Below are 17,186 nucleotides of genomic sequence, written 5' to 3'. Positions count from 1 at the left end.
GCTCCTGGGAAGGGAGTCTTATCAACAAGGGAGGACCAGCATTGGCGTCCTGGGAAGAGGGGCCTTTAATCTTTGTTTTTAACATGGACATTCTTTACTTCTGGTCAACGTGCCTTTTTCTTTAATAATTACAGCAGATAAACAATGTATGTTTGATAGGTCATAAACAGGCTATTTTAGTTAGCATAAAATTCAAGTTAATTCATGTATGAGCCAGAGTGACTTCCCTATATCTCAATATGTGAAAATTTCTTTTATCAAACAGTAAAGGCCCTTCCGGCTTCAACATCCTGTGAATTTGACCCTTGTTTGCACCTGTTTCCCCCATGGTGCAGAGATCTCTGTCCCCCAGAAGAGTCTAAATCTGCTCCATTGGGGCTGTGTCCTCTCTGCCCCGGAAAACCTGGCCCTTTGGGTTCAAAGATTTTTGGCTTTTTTTTTTTTTCTTGCACCTAATTGCATTTTTACTTGTTTTAGGCAAATACTAAAAATAACAACAGTAACACTTCTCAGTGGGCAGCTACAAAAACATAGAGTGGTAGTGTTACAGAAACGACAGGCCAGTCAGGAAATTAGCACCACTCGGAGGGTTGGAGTACTCAGATGTATTACGCCGGAGAGCTCAGAGGGGCTTCTGCTCCGAAGCTCTGAGCACCTCCAAGACGTGAGCATGAGGTTTTATAGGGTAAAGTACAGGCTTGGGGTATTCAGCCAATAGGCATGGAACAGCTTTAGCAGCATTATCATCACAAAAGTGGAGGCGGGGAGGCAGCAAACCAACATTCCAAAGCCAGATATGTATCTTTGAAAACCCAGCTGGCTAGCAAAAAACATGAACAACAAAACAACACTGATTAACCTAGATTTACAAGTTAGTCTAGCAGAACTCAGATCAGTATTCCAATACCTAGATTTGTGAGTTATCTTGTTAGCCCAGCCTCTCCTTCACATTCCTAGACTTGTGAGTTGTCTTGTTAGACCAGCCCGGTTTTTCCTTCACAGTAGCTTTAGGTCTAATTTGTAAGACACTAGACGGCGCTTTCATAGATACCGTTTCTTTACAGAACTTACTCATTTAAATGTTAAATTTTTTTTTACCCACAGAAAGAATAAAAATGACATAAGCAAACTCATCTTCAAAAGTGGCGATTTCCAAATGTCCCCATATGCTGAGTACCCCAAGAACCCTCGGTCCCAAGAATGGGGCCGGGAAGCTATCGAGATGCACGAGAACGGAAGTACCAAGAACCTCCTCCAGATGACGGACGTGTATCACTCGGTGTGTATGTCCGCCCCCGGGGGTCTCTGGGCTCCACTTTCCTCTGAGAATTCAAGGGCTTCCGTTTTGTGGTAGTCAGAGCACTCCAGCTAGTTAAGGGTTAAAGAGAATGGTGGCCTACGCCCATTATTCACATAATTTAATATTCAGTTTACTTACTATCTCTTTGCATGGTATTTATCAGTTTCGACACTGAGAGAAGAATTTTTCCACAGAGCGCAGCCTGTACTTTATGGGGTTGTAGCAATAACCCTCTTGTCACTGAAATTGCTTTTAAGTTACAGGATTGGAAACTAATAGATAAAGAATTTAATGACATTTAGCCTTTGGCCCATCCATTTTTATCTCATCAGCCATGCTTTACATCATGAGGTTGGGTAATTGAAACTGAGGGACGGGGAAAAGGTGTAGAGACAACATGCCATCCTCAACCAGCCCTTGTCAGAGGTTTTGCAGATTCAGTAGGTCTTTAGTAATTTTCTGTGCCCAGCCCTGGACTGCATCGTTTGGACAGATGAGAGACCACTTTTATCCCTGCTTCTTCTGTCCCACATTGAATAGCCCATGTCATATTCCAGTGCCCTGTCAGTTCATCTCAGGTTACACAGTATCAGCCATAAAGCAAACACAAGTGGAGATACCTGAGCTGAAAAATAAACAGCCATCAGGTGACTTCTCCTGCCCTGTGGAGCTGTTCTAGGTATAGCAATAAATATGAAACCTCGCCCAATGGGGACTTAATAGCTTTAAGCCACAGCCCCTCTGGTTGCTATGGGGATTAACCTGACGGTTCAGACTTTGGATGGGAGGGGCATTCATGCTAAGGAAGCTATAGTTTCAATGGACTGAAAAATGTGAACATGGCCTGGAGGAAGAACAGGATGAAATAAGGGGAAAGACAAATGCAGATACAAAGCTGGGTCTAGTTCGAATGTTCCTGTTGATATTTCTGCATAAGGGCTTTGCTTTTTCCTCTATTTGTCAGGGAAGTCCTTTTCCTCTGATAAGTGCAGCCGTAACTGAACAGGATCTCTCCCAGGGGTGCCAGCTCTCACCCATCACTAGGGGCTCCTCAGCCGACGGGTAGCACCAGGACAAAGCAACGACAGGACAGTGGCCTCACAGTGTTGCCGGTAGATGCAACCGACGTTCCAGGTTCTTGTCCCGTCCCAGAAAGAATTCAGAGACAAGACATAGAGGTTAAAAAAAGTAAAGTGAGGATTTATTAAAGGATGGTTAGTACACTCTCAAGGGGAGAGCTGGCAGGCTCAGGTGAGTGGCTGCCCTGTGTTTCTTTGGCAAGTTAATTACATAGGGTGTAAAAATGTTTAGGCAGAATATTCACTGGGGAGGGAAGGGTTTGGGGTCGTATTCCCTGATTATCATCCCAACTCCACCTTCCCAAAGGGAGGAGGGATTTTTGTCCTTATTTAGTCTGGATCGGAAGTGTCATGGCGTTGGTGCATGATAGGTACTTCTGATCTGCAAGGCTAGTTTTATTGAAATGAGGGCATAATGAGCAAAAGGTTACATCCAGACACTGGAAATTCGTGCCTTTTCTCACCTTTCTTTGCTCATCTCCAGGCAACTCATCACCCCAAAAGGTGTGATCCCTTATCAGCCCAAAGGTTCCTGCTTTTCTTTCTCTGCCTAGGGACCCCTAGTGCTTACATGATGTGTGGTTTCCTGCATTTGGCTTGTACCCTTCCTTTCTGCCCAATTCCTGCCATTAGGTTTGTGTTCCCCTTTCTCTGCTTATATTTAGCTATCTGCCTGCTCTAACAACAGGACACACCTTCGCCGCCAGTTCCCAGCCCTTAGCTGAAGAGTTGCCTTAGATAGAATTACGATGTAAAGGAACCCCATCTTCATTTCATACAAGGTGGGCTGAGCAGTCTGTAGACGCAGAGCCTAAGCCTAGGGTGGGAAGCTGTCACTCGAGGGAGGGAGCTGCCCCTCACAGTGTTCTCAGTTGCACACTGGGCTCTCCTGGGATCCACATTAGAATAAGCAGAATCTAGTGTTTTATTTCTACCAAGCCAGCATCACCCTCTCTGCCCCGTGCTGCTCCTCAAAGTAGCCAGGGCTTCCCCAAGGGGCTCCTTTGCTCCTTAGATAGGTAGTCATGACTGCTAAGCTGGGATTTGGTCAGAGATACCTGAGAATCAGCCAGCCTCCTGCTTTGGGGTCCTAACTCCACCTCCAGCCAGGTCTGCCATGATGTTGTCAAAGTCAGTCCCCCATTCGCAGCAGGGACACTAGCGTTCTGGTAAATGCCAGAGAGGATTTAAAGCCATTGTGTGCCACAGAGAAAGATACTCTTTTTTTAAGTCAAAATAATAATCAGATAATAATTAATCTCGATAATAATCAAGATAATATTCAACTCAGGCTTTTCCTCTGTTGGCCTGTGGGCTGCTCTTGATGATATAATGTTTCTAAAAATCCCCTTTTGAAATATGGGCAAAGGTGCCCCAGGTTCCACAGAGAGATGACCTGGCAGGTGTGATTTCCAGGTCAGGCCTTGTTCTGCGGGAACAGCTGCATCCGCATTAAACTCATCGAAACGGAGCATTCATCGTCGTCGTCGTTGTTTTCAACAATTTAATTTAAACCCAAGAATCATAAATTGACTTTTCTTGTTCTCTCTTTGGCCACCAGCCCACCAGTGTAAGGAATCCTGAACTTGAACGGAACGGCCTCTACCCGGCCTACACTGGATTGCCAGGATCGCGGCATTCTTGCATTTTCCCCGGACAGTATAACCCATCTTTCATCAGTGATGAGAGCAGGAGGAGGGACTACTTCTAAGTGCAGACGGCACAGGGGCCTCCATCGCTCAGAGGACCGGACGGGGAGCAGCGCCCGGGGCCGCTCCCGGGGCTAGAGGAGCCACACCAGCGGAAGGGGCCGGGCGGAAGCGCCGTGACGACAGGGGAGGCGACAGCGGGAGCCCGTGGAACTGGAACTGCCGGCTGCTCTTCAGCACCTGCATTGTTACTGTGAATGTGAACACGGGCCAGTACCACGGGGTCCCCGCGTGCCTGCAGCAGGGCCACGGCTGGGGGATGACGTTCCTTAGGGCTGATCACTAGGCATCATTGCAAGGACCCAGGTTTTCCTTAGCTTGCACCTCGGTAGATGCAAAAGCAGGGAGGGAGGTCTCCTTTCAGGTGTTTTTCAAGACTGCTCCGGAAAGAAGGCCTCTTCCTCAGACACTTCCAGAGGCCTCAATTTGGTGATGCTTTGACAGCGAAATACTGCCTCCTCAGTTGTTTTCCTGCCCAGTAGCTCCGTGCTGAAGCACAGGTGCCGACGGGCCTACCACTAGTGTCTGGAGATGCCGCAGGTTAAGGCACAGGGTTTCCACGTGCTTCTAAGTCTTCTTGTGCTACGTTGGCCAGACAGACCCCCCCCCCCCCGCCTCCAAACGAGGAGCTGAAATGTGTGAGGCACAGCACACAACTCCAGTGTGCTTTCTTTAGTCCAGGTGACACGTTTATTTAAGGTTTTTTCCCTTTGCTGTCACAGCTCGCTTTTCCATACACGCCTGCATCAGGGCAAACAACTTGCACTTGGTTCTAATTAGAGGCTCCAGCTGCCCCACAGTGAGCCCAGCAGGCAGCAGCGGGCACGGGGTGAAGTTCCTGGTGGAAGGTCGACCCCCGAGGGCACCGTGTGGTGTGGGAGCTCTGAGCGCCTGCTTTGAGGCCCAGGCTGCCACGTAGGGAGCAGAAGTGAAAAGCTGACTGCAGGTTGGGCCTGAGCTGCTATTTCACCACTAATGCAAAAGCAGCTGGATGTGGTTAGAGGAGCGGGATGGATAGGTGAGTTCGATTATCTGGAACGCCAGCCCTTTGGGAAGCCCTGCATATTGCTGGGGAAGGAGAGGGAGCTGAGGGGAGCCACACGTGAGTCTGCTTACCTAGTGCAGCACCTGTCCTAGAATTTCTGGTCTCGTCCACACCCAGTGTAGCTTGAGTGGTTCCACCAACCACTCAATGCTATTTATTCATTGAAGAAATAACTTATTTTCTCTCAGACAGTAATTTGTAACTCTTCATAGTATCACATAGTTCCCTCCAGAAGCATGGGTATAATTCAAGTCGGCTTTGGAGAACTAAGTCTCCTGGCCAGTTAGGGAGTTGAGCGTTTGCCTTGGGGAAAGAAACAACCCTGTGTCTTATTTATTATGCCCGTGACCTGGGTCCTGCGTGTGGAGGAGGGTCGGGGGGGGGGTGCATATCCACTGCGGTGTCTTTACTCCTTGTGGAATTGTGATCATTCTCATCATCTACTTTTGAACATCCTGGTTTGGGGTAAAGAGAACACAGAGGTAAAAAAAATTGTTCCCACCCTGAAGCTTGGAGCCCAATGGCACACTCGTTTCTGGAAATGGTGCGGCCTTTGGAGACAGTTCTGTCCTGGGCATGGTGGTTTCTTCAAGATTCTCTACTGTCTTCAGAATGTATCTAATCCTTAATCTTATGGAATTCTCATCCTAACAGCTTTAAGTGCAAACTCCTGTGTCCCATGGTCTCCACGAGCAGGAAGGCTGCTCAGATGCGATGCCACTTTTGCAGTTCAATTGCACTCATCTCATGAGATAGATACAAAGAGTCCTGTTTTTTGTCAGTGGGTGCCAACTTAAAATCTCAGAGCATCCCCTTTGAGAAATCTTGGGTCTTGCCTCTCCCCGTGGAACCAAACAGCCCTCTGAGTCTCACGGCCTCGCATCTAACTGGAGAGCTCGGAGCTCCTGCACTCAGCTCACCTGAGCCAACAGGCTGGGTCCCTCCTGAGGCAGCTGCTTCCTGCTCTAGACGCAGAGCCCTGCTCACCTCCAGGGCCCAGAGCACAGTGGGGGCTGTTCCCAGGCATACACGCCTGCTGCCTCCACTGGCAAATCATCTCCGATACCAGGGCCGGAAGCTGTATGCTCCCCCACATGGAGTGGTCTGTCCCCAAAGCATCCTGGAGCAGGATCCCAACGTCCAGAAAAGAGTGTGCTGTGAGTTCCAAGAATGCTTTCCTGTGAGTGGGTTTTGTGCATGTGAAATGGATTAAGAGTGTTGTCTTTTTCTTTTATCGTGAGTACTGTAGCACACCCCCGAAGGTTGAGTTCACAGTTCTGTGCAGTTTCTAGGAGGCTTCTGAGAGTGGAAAAGTGCATCTCCAGGGCGTCAGGGTCTAAGAAGGCATGAAAGCAGCCTGACTGTTCCTCAGGGCCGGCTGCCCGCCTGGGTGAGGAAGGGAGAGGCCAGCTTCACTCCTGCTTGGGGTGAATATGCCTCCAGAAGGGTCCCCCCTGAGCCAAGAAATTGTTTGTGGGGCAGCAGCCCTGGACTGAAGGGACAGGCTGGATGCACCCTGGGGGAGCAGAAGCCCTCAGTGTTAGTCCTCCCACCTGGGGTGTGCGTTTCCTGTGCACAGAAATGTCCCAGTCCTACATGGGTCCCGGGACTAGAGGACAAAGGGAGGAAAGGAAAAGTGGCCCCTAGCAGCCCGGGAGATGCTGAGAGGGTAGGGAAGAGTGGGCTGAACAGAACCCCCGCATCCTGCAGCGTACCTGAGCCTGGGGACGCAGAGCAGGGCAGCGCTCACCTGGAGCCTCCCACATCTGTGGGTTTGGTTGTAGCTCCAGAGGTCCTATTTCTTGTATCTCTTCCTCTTTGCCCCACGAGCCAGCCCAGGGCACTGGAGACAATTTAGGAAGTCTTAATAGTCCCAAGAGCATCTCTTGTGTTTCCAGCAGGGCCAGGATCTGTGCAGGATCCTTGCCCTCACCACACCCTGGTGAGGTGGACATGAGAGCACTCATTCTCGGATGTGGGAACCTTCAGAGAGGACAAGCCCCTGCCTTGGAGAGTCAGGATCCAAACCCTTTACGTGGCTTGCTCCTCCTGGCTGATGCCTCACCATCCAGTATTAAAGAGAGCATGAGAGAGTGGGCTGAGAATAAGTTTGGGTTTGTTTTGGTTTGGGTTTTTAGAACTTTGATATTATTAAACTGGAACTAAACTGATGACATGAAGTACAAAAACAAAATGTTGAAAAAGTCCTTTCAGGTCTGTTGTTACATGTATTTTTTGGACACCTGTGATGGTCATTAAGAAAGCTGTGGTCAGCTTGTGCTTAGCAAGAAGCACAGTGGTACATGGCTTTGGATGTGGGAGTGTACGGTGATGCTCTGGGTTTTGACAGACACAGCTAGACTTAGACATCCATCTGAAGGCTGCCTCACCTGGTTCCGTGGTAAGGCCGGATTTCCCACATATTGGAAGCAGATCTTTGTGAATGTTATCAGAGTCTGGAACTTATTCAGTTGAATGTCTTAAATGCTGACAAATTCCCCTCCTTTGACAGAAGTTTAATTTCAGAAGCAGCTATGTCATTAAGAACCAACATTACTAAATGGATTGTGTTTTCAAGCTGGCTGATGGCATTTGAGGTCCAAAACGAAGATGTAACAGTTAAGCTCTTGAAGAGGTCGTTCTTAAAGTTGGTCCAAATGGGAGGGCAGCATCTTTGCAGTACGAGGCCGGATGGCTGCCCAAGGAAGTGTCTTTGAAGGATGCTATTTATTCAGATGTGGACGTCCCAGAGCAGACACGCCAGGGTCACGTGTCTCACGTGGCTGTTGGGGCCTCTGTTAAGCCCCCTTGCCCACGGGGGGTGGGAGGTGTGCCTGTAACTGTGTGAAGGCGGCTGACGAAGCCAGAGTGTTTCTCTCCTTGCTCCTGGATGAGTTTAGCTTAGCACACCCCACACCAGGGATTTGGGCCCGGGCTCTAAGATACTTACTCATATGGAAACTAGAACACTTCTTTGGAGAGAGGAAAAATGCAAAGTTTAGTGTTTCAGGATTTTGCATCTCATTGGAAAATACCGTTAATATTAATATCAGAATTTCACAGATTTTTTTTCTGTGAAAACTTTTGTGGGAATTAGAAGGGACGTTTCATTTTCTTCTTGTTGACAAAGCGTCATTCTGAGGTTCTCGTGTGCATTTTTGAAAACATATGTTCTGTAGAATTGGCTGTTAAGTGTGTTCTTTTTTCCTTTCTCAAATCCCCAGAGGACGAACCTGGTTAATATACTAGAAAAATTAAAGTACTAAGTGTCACTTAACTTGTTGTGCTAAAGTATATTTTTAAGAGTGTTTTAATCTGTCCCATTTGGTATAAACTGCTCACAGAAAAGCCTGTGAAAACAAAGGGGACAATTGAGGTCTAAAAAGAGACAGATCTTTGACTCTGTCCTCTTGGCATTTTAATGAGGACGTTCTAAAGGGTTTGCCCATTGGATTCTGGCTTTGTCTTTTTCTAGGGGAAACAGAGTAGTACACTTCAGGTGCAGAGTCCTTGGGTAGGAAGGATGGGACTGGACAGGAATGAGATGGAACCAGTCTACCCGGGAAGCTACCCCAGGTTTCTGTGTTACCTCGGCCTGTTTCTTAGGGAAAAAAAACAACCTCTCATCATGGGTGGCTGTGAGTCTTGTTACTGTTTGTGTTGCTGGATTTATGGTTAAATGAAGCATGTAGCTGGCAAATGAACTTTCTGAGTTCTCACAGGGTCCCAGATTTCTTGTTGCAAAACTTTAAACCTTAGCCCCTGGTTGATTGTGTTAAACCCATTATGAGAATGTTATTTAAATTTGTATTATAATTGCAACCTCCACTAATTATTCTGTACTGTAGCAGCAATGTATTATTTGTAAGAATTTGATTATTTTTATACTATATCCACTATAAGTCTGGCGTTCTAGTCAGTAAAATGATGCAATAAAATAAATATCATTGTCACTGTGTTTTTCTCCTAATAACAAACAATCCAGACCAGAGTTCAGCAAGGTCTTTCTCATGAGGGCATCGCTTAAGCAATGGGGCTGTACATTGACCTCTTACATGGCACATGTAGGGACCGAGTTATCACTGTGTCCTCAGTGCTTGGCACCATGAGGAAATATGCTTTTGATGACTGATGGATGGGCAGATAGATCAACCTAAATGACTAAAAGCTTGATTCAGTATAACACTGGCTTTTGTTTATTTTTCTTTCTGAGAATTGGAGAGTCAATAAATAATTTTCAGACACTGAAAGCTTTCTCCTGAATGCCTCCCACCACCTCTCCATTTCCCATCTTCATGTCTTGGAGGAGGAGGGATAGTAAGCATGCCCAGGCTCTGTGGTGGGGAGAATCTTGAACTTGAAGATGGTGGCCGTGGGCCTTACACTTAACCGTGGCCTCCTGGTCGATAAATGTTCATTGATGAATTGCTTCCTTGAGTGCCTTTTGTGACAGGGATCAATGAGCCTCTCATATGCTTTATGACAGTGACCTTGGCCCTAGAAGGGGTCGGTAATGGCAGCTTGGGCCAGGAAGGTGACCTTTTGACACATGAGATCACAGTTGCAGCCCATCAGACATCTCTGAATGGAGATGAGCAGCAGTGCTCTCCTCTTCTTACCGGGTCCCTCCCACTCCCCTCTCCCCGCCACCAGTTAGCCCCCAGCTGAGACCTTACTTAGCATAACCCAGTACTGACCCCGTTCACCATCCTGCCCAGCTCAACCAGACACAGTAAACATCACAGCATTTCCGTACCCACACTACCCTGGGAACTGTTCAGGACTGAGAATGGGAGGCCCTTCTGCTGTCCACCCACACGCTGGCCTGATGCTTGTCCTGCCTGTGTCTCCAACCCAGCAGTTTTGAGCCTCCACCTTAGGGTTTGATTTGCCAGTAAGTCAAGATCTAAACAGTACTTTCAGGCCCTTGGACTTAAAGGGCTTCAGCAATGCACACTCATATTCCAGTTGCTTGAGGGGTAATGAAGGTCAGGGGCACAATATATAGATTACACAGGCCAGAGTCCTTCTGTCTGGGATACTGAATGTCAGGACAGCTATAAACCCCCAGAGCTGGGCCGTGTGGACATGAAGCCACGTGATGCAGCATGAACGTCACATCAGAAAGATACTAGAGAGATGCCAGGAAACAGAAATTTAGGTGATTTTTATTGACCACATAAAAACTTACAGTAGGCCTGGGCTCTAACAGCTGGTAGAAGACACTCCCTGACAGTTTCATGGCTGTTTTCTCAGATCATGTCATCAGGCCTAAGAGTCCACTCAGCTCTCTGAGCCTCAGTGTCCTGATCAGGGAAATGGAGATAATAAGTATCGCCTTCCAGAGTTGTGAGGACTAAAAGGGGGGATTCAAATGAAGACACTCTGAAACTACAAACAAACAATGCAGATTGATTCTCTTCAATAGAGCCTTCCTGTCACCAAAAGAAAGACAAACAGTTAACAGGATTAATATGCCATTTCAATGCTGTCTCATAGTGACTGGTCCTGAAGACCTCAGACTTGCCCTCAAGTTGTTCCTGTCATTTCCCCCGCCTCCTTCTCCCACCTGCTCCCTGTACCATGAAGGAGTTAATGAGCTCAAAATCGTACGCTCTGTACAGCTAGGGACCAAGACTGTCCTGTTCAACCTGATACGCTCAGTGCCTGGCACCTCGCAGGCATCACTAAAACAAATAGGTGAGTAAGTGGGTGGACAAATCACCCAACAGAAGAAACAGATTGAAGTTAGAGTTCCTGGAGATCTACCCCGTCCAGAAGCTGCAGGCTGAGGACTAGCTGGGGGCGGGCAAATAGGTAGCTGCGACACGTACCTGAGCAGGGCCCTTAGCAAAGATCTCTTGTAGCAAAGCTCCAGCAGGCACTTGTGGACTAAACACTTGAAGATGCAGCAGAAAGCTCCTCACCTGATGAACTGTGGAGCAACTATGCCATGAGACACCACTCAGCAAACAGGAGGCCCAAACGACCTCAACAGACAGCAACACGGACGTGTCTCAGAAGTGCTGTGCTGTGTGTAAAGAGCCAGCCCCAAACGCTGCAGACTGTGTCATTCCAATTGTATTTCATTCTGGAAAAGAGAAGATTATATATAGGGACAGAAAGCAGGGGAGTGCTTTCCCTGGAGGTCAGGAAGGGCTTTCTTCCTTCCAGGCGCATGGTAGCTGGGACTTCCCTACCCACTTTGACATATGGCCATGTGCCTTCCTTTGGCCAAAGAAATGTGAATAGAAGTGAAGTGTGTCACTTCTGGGAGACCCTTTAAGAGCTGTGTGTGGCCTTCATGTCTCCTGCTCAGCAATCGTGGAAATATGTGTTGAGATGGAGCCACTGTTGCCCTGGGACACCCAGTGACTACGAGGAACATAGCCCTTTGCTGACTGGGCTTGGACGTGAATTGGACAAAAAGTGACACTGGTTACTACACTTCATGTGAATTACTTGATTCCTAGTTCAACGCCACACAACATTTATATCGTTATAATTCTTCAACTAAGCTAAGTTTGTTTGTTTTAGAAGAATTCAAATCAGAAACACTTACTGAGTGGCTAATATTTTCCAAGCCTGTGTTCTGAGGCTTTGTGATACGAATGAACCCCTGAACTAGAATAATCTAGATTTGAAATTTATCTCTATTGTGTAATAGCTGTGTGACCTTGATAAATTTCTTAACCGATCTGATCAAATGTTTCCTCCTCTATAAAATAGCAATAATAATCATTCTGAATTCAGAGGTGTTTTGGGAGACTAAGTGACAGGATGTCTCTAAAGTGTATCTCAGTGATGGGACATGTCTTTCCCAATCTTAGCAGTCATTGGTTTTTCCATTTTGAAGACCAGGTTAGTGTCAAGTATAAAAAGGAAGGCCCCTTCAAGTGGTTGAATCTGGCTGGTCTCAGACTGCCCCTCATAGCAACATGCAAAGCTTGGAGGCAGTGAAGCAATATTTATAAGGTTATTCTCTTAATCATGAAAGCAATAGGCAGAGATTGTCCAAAAGAAAAGATTTCAGGGAACCCAGCACCCAACAAAAACCACTCCATCGTGAAGTCCTGCCAAACAAGAGAGGAGGAGTCAAAACACTGAATTTGAAAATGGAGAAGCCATGAATGATACGTATTGGATCTGGTTCACTAAGATGTGGATTAAGATATGGAATTAAGAAATGAAAGAATTAAGACTTGAAAATGTTACAAATGTTACAGTACTTAACAAAGTTAGAATACGTAACAGAAACAGGAGGAATGGGAGAATAAGATGCTCTTTCCTGTATTTTTTATAGTGGGGTAGTTAATGTATACTGTTTAAAGTTAAATAATAAACTTTTTAAAATAGCATAGCTTATTATGGGTTTTCACAATATTTTTCTTTAACTTGGAGGCATGTCCTTGGAACTATTATCTCTTATGGCAAAGACACTTTTTTTTTTTTGAAGCTTAGGAATTGTTTTATTTTCACTTCAATTGATTTCTCTTCTGTTAAGTCAAATTAAAAACTAAATGTCTTTTGTGTTTGAAAAATAGTGTCTATGTTATGATCTCACACTTGTAAAATCACACCTACCCACTGTCTCCCTCCATCTATTCTCCCTCTCCCATTGTCAGGCTACACACACGGAGAGCGATGTCTCATGGGCTATGCTCTCAATGTTAACACTGATTACCGGATTGTGGTGGATTGTGGGTACTTTTCCTTTCTTTTTCTAGCCTTTCTATGTTCTTTGAATTTACTTTATCAAGTATGACCCAATTTAAGAAAAACAGTAAAATTATTAATTTAAAAAATAAAATGAGGACAACAATATGTAACTTTCAGATTGTTGAAAGAATGTGTGTGTGCCTAGTGATGTGTGTGTGTGTGAGGAAGTTACACCGCGCACAGTTCCTGGCATGTTGGCGGCGCTCAGTAGATGCTAGGTGCTGTTGTTACTGCTTTCTTGGGGAGAGATGAAGAGCCTTAAATCTCGACTGTAATATTCTCCTGTATTAACTGAGGTTCTTAGCTGCAGAGATGAGCATCCCCTCGGTTTGGTTTATTAAAGGATATCAGGTGGGTGACAGAATCTCCCAGAGGGGAGCAATGGCCTAATCACGCTGCGGGAGTGAGCACCCGGAAAGACAGCCCCTCTGCCGCACTGCTCCGCACGGACCCCACAGCTCCCACCGCTGGCCCCAGCACGATGCTGGCACCTCGTTTCTGCCTGTGATAGCCAGGAAAGTAGACTACATCTGGTGCTGCTTCTTCTAAATACCAGGTCAAAGGCCCCCTAACTTCACTGCTACTGCTTCCTGCATTTCTATTATTCCTAAGTTTCTATTATTAGCACCTTGGTTATCACCCACTAGACAGTGAACTCCTCAAAGGCAGGGACCGCAGTCTTATCTTTGCTCTGTGTCCATCTCTACTCCCTGTGACAAACATTCACATAGGGGATGTGTCACGGATATTTGGCTGTCATTTAGGCTGCTCCCCACTCCCTAAGCCTCGTTCTCTACCTTGTTTAGTCTGTGCATTTGTGAAATTGGCCTCTTTGTTTACCTGATTCATTCTTAAATGTCCCCGTGTCTGTGCCAACGAGTTGGCATTTCAGGGGTGCTATACTTATTAAAGGACTCTTGTGTCATGTCCCTTAAAGCAAAGTTCAGAGTCCATGCCACTCTGGGCCTATCAGCAGTATCTTTCCATAACTATTACTAACAGAGGGAGGTGGTAGTTTGTGGGTAATAAAACATGGTGGGGAATGAGTTGACTCATAGAAATTTAAAACTGGAGAGGAGCTCAGGAAAGGGGGGTATCCCTCCACCCCCACTCTGATTTTATAAATAAGGAGACTGAGGCCCGGAGAGAGGACGTTTTTCCAAGGTGATGTAGCTGGTTCATGAAAGGGTTGGGCTAGGGGTCCAGGTCTTATGAGTCCCAGGGCACATGTTGTCATCAAAATATGTGTCATAAGAGCATGTGAGGTACAGAAGGTACGTGAGACGGCGAGGCCAGCAGCCCAGCCGTGGTGACTGAGAGGCAGAGCTCCCTTACGGAGGCCGGAGTCACCAGGGATTCTGTGGGAAGGCCTGGAGGAGAGCAGGGGCGGGGATGTGGGGCAGGCCTGGAGAGGTGTCTGGATGAAATAAAAACAGAGTGATGTGGTGAGTCAAACATGGTCTTTGGAACTTGGAATTCAGTCCCTGGGCTGCCACAAATCCCCTTGTTACTTAACTTCTCTAAGATCCAAGTTTTTCATCTGTAAAAGCTTGCCCACAGCACTGACTTTCAGAATTGAGTTAAAGGAGACAATGGATGTGTTGTAATTTCAGCTCAGCACCAGGAGATAACTCTGAAAGATGATGGTTGGTGACATCCTCATGGAGGTCAAGTCTTGTGGTCCTTCTAGGAGATTCAAAGTGAGCACCCATCCCTCTGTCTGTCTTGAGAATTCTTTTGGACACAGACAAGCTCCTACCTTGGTGAGAGAGGACCTGTCCCCACTGGGCTGACTGCACTCGTGACCAAGTGCTGGCCAGCTACTTCCTGGGGCCACAGTCAGTCAGCTGCCAGTTTTTGTAGGACCCACAAGCTAAGAGTGATTTTTACATTTTAAAAAACCTAGAAAAAATCAATAAAAGAATCATACTTTGTGAAATGTGTAAATCCTGTGGAATCCAAATTTCAGTGTCACAAATGATGTCTTATTGGGGCACAGCCACCGCATTTGATTGCATGTTGTCTACGGCTGCTTCCATGCTACAGTGGCAGGGTCGAGTATCATAATGGATTAGAGGTGACATGACATGACTCTCTCATCACTCAACACACCTCACACCACAGTGATACTCTTGTAATTCAACAGTGTCTTTTGATTGGACAATTTAGTCTATTTATACTTGAAGTAATCATTGGTAGTTATGTACATATTACCAATTTGTTCATTGTTTTCTTGGGGGTTTTTGGTACCTTTTTTTTTTTATTGTTGTTCTTCTTTTGCTCTTTTCCCTTGTGATTTGATGACTATCTTCAGTGTTATGTTTGGATTCCTCTTTCTTTTTTGTGTGTCTAGCTATTGTAGATTTTTGATTTGCAGTGACCATGAGGTTCATGTATAACAGCATATTGTTTCTAAGTTGATGATCTCTTAGGTTCAAATGCATTCTAACATCTCTGCATTTTTCTCCCTGCCACAATGCTTAATTTTTTGACATCATATTTTGCATCTTTTTGTTTTGTATATCCCTCATCTACTTAGTGTGGATATAGATGATTTTACTACCTTTAACCCTCCTACTAGCTTTATAAGTAGTTGATCTACTTCCTTTACTATATGTAGGCCTTTACCAATAAGATTTTTCCTTTTGTAATTTTCATATTTCCATTGTGGCCATTTCTGCTTAGAGAAATCCTGTTAACATTTTCTGCAGAGCCAGCCTTGTGGTGCTAAACTCTTAGCTTTTACTTGACTGTAAAACTCTCTATCTCTTCTTCAAATCTGAATGATAGCCATGCCATGTAGAATATTCTTGGTTATAGGTTTTTTTCCTTTCATCACTTTGAATATACTTCCTTCTGGCCTACAAAATTTCCGCTGAAGTGTCAGCCTACTGTCTTATAGGAGTTCCCTTGTACATAACTAGTTGCTTTCTCTTGATAATTTTAAGATTTTCTCTTTAATTTTTCCATTTTGATCATAATGTGTGTTGATGTGGACCCGTTTGAGTTCATCTTGTTTGAGACTCTCTGTGCTCCTGAACCTGGATTTTTTTCCCCTTTCCCAGGTTAGGGAAATTTTCACCTAGTATTTATTCAGATAAGTTCTCTGCCCCTTTCACTCTCCCTTCTCCTTCTTAGATCCCTATAATGCAAATGTTAGTAGGCTTTATGATGTCCCAGAGATCTCAAACTTTCCTCATTTTTAAAAATTCTTTTTTCTGTTCAGCTGGGGTGTTTTCTACTACTGTTTCCAGTTCGCTGATCTGTTCCTCTCACCATCTGATCTACTGTTGATTCCTTCTTGTGTGTTTTTTCATTTCAGTTATCGTATTCTTCAGCTTTGTTTTTCTTCTTTACATCTTCTATCTGTTGAAATCGCACTGTGTTCATCCATTCATCTCCCAAGTTTGTTGAGCATCTTTGTGATCATTAGCTTGAACTCTTCAACAGGTAGATTACATATCTCCTCTTTGCTTAGTTCTTTTACTAAAGTTTTGTCTTGTTTCTTCATTCAGAACATATTCCCATGTCTCCTCATTTTGCCTAATTCTCTGTGTTTATTTTCATGTATTACATAGGCCAGTTATTTCCTGATCTTGGAGAAGTGACTTTATATAGGAGACATTCCATGAGGTCCAGCAGCACACTCCCCTCTGGTCTCCAGAGCTATATGCTCATATGTTGCCCCCTATGTGGGCTGGATGAGCCCTTCTCTTGTGCAGCCAGCTGCCACAGGCACATGATAGGCAGGCCTGGCCCCAGCCTGGTTGGCTGCTAGGCCTTGCCTCGTGTAGTGGCGGCTGGCCCACTGACGGGCAGGGCCAGGTCCTGGATCTGGTGCCCAACCATTAGTGAACGGATAAACCTGTGGTGCTAATAAGCTAGGGGGAGGACTCCAAAATGACACGTGCCAGCACCAGTGTCCTCATGGTAGAAGGAGTACCCCAAAATGGCTTCTTCCAGAATCTATGTCCCCAGGGGTTTCCCTTTGCTTCCTGCCTCTTGAGGAGGCACTCTAAGTTTAGCCAATGGGTCTGATCCAGGCTTCTTTCAATTACTGCCTCTAAACTGGGACTCAGAGCATGAGATTTTCTGTGAGCCCTTTAGGAGTGGAGTCTCTGTTTCCTACAGCCTTCTGGCTATCCTGAATGCAAGCCCCGCTGGTTTTCAAAGCCAGACATTCTGGGAGCTTGTCTTCCCAATGCAGATCCCCTGGGCCAGGTGGGGCCATTACCCCTCACACATTGGAAAGAACCTCTGCGGCTGTGTTTATCCTCCTGTTTGTGGGTTGTGTCCCTGAGGGTGTAGATCTTGAGTATACTCCATCCTAGCCC

The 17,186-nt window shown here is 45.9% G+C and overlaps 1 protein-coding gene across 1 annotated transcript in view; it reads left to right on the top strand.

The window, feature by feature from the left end:
* LOC105072417 (protein HEG homolog 1) overlaps positions 1-9,086 on the top strand; it is an 82,770-nt gene extending 73,684 nt beyond the window's left edge. The window contains exons 17-18 of the mRNA XM_074364859.1: positions 1,105-1,279; positions 3,941-9,086. Coding sequence (XP_074220960.1) covers positions 1,105-1,279; positions 3,941-4,090 — 325 coding nt within the window. The 3' untranslated portion in view covers positions 4,091-9,086. The remainder of the gene's footprint in view (positions 1-1,104; positions 1,280-3,940) is intronic.
* Positions 9,087-17,186: the final 8,100 nt, after the last annotated feature.

The sequence above is a fragment of the Camelus bactrianus genome, chromosome 1 (assembly GCF_048773025.1).
Source record: "Camelus bactrianus isolate YW-2024 breed Bactrian camel chromosome 1, ASM4877302v1, whole genome shotgun sequence".
In the NCBI taxonomy this organism is placed as follows: domain Eukaryota; kingdom Metazoa; phylum Chordata; class Mammalia; order Artiodactyla; family Camelidae; genus Camelus; species Camelus bactrianus.
Note: the sequence above shows the minus strand (reverse complement) of the source record. Positions and strands in the feature narration are given on the sequence as shown.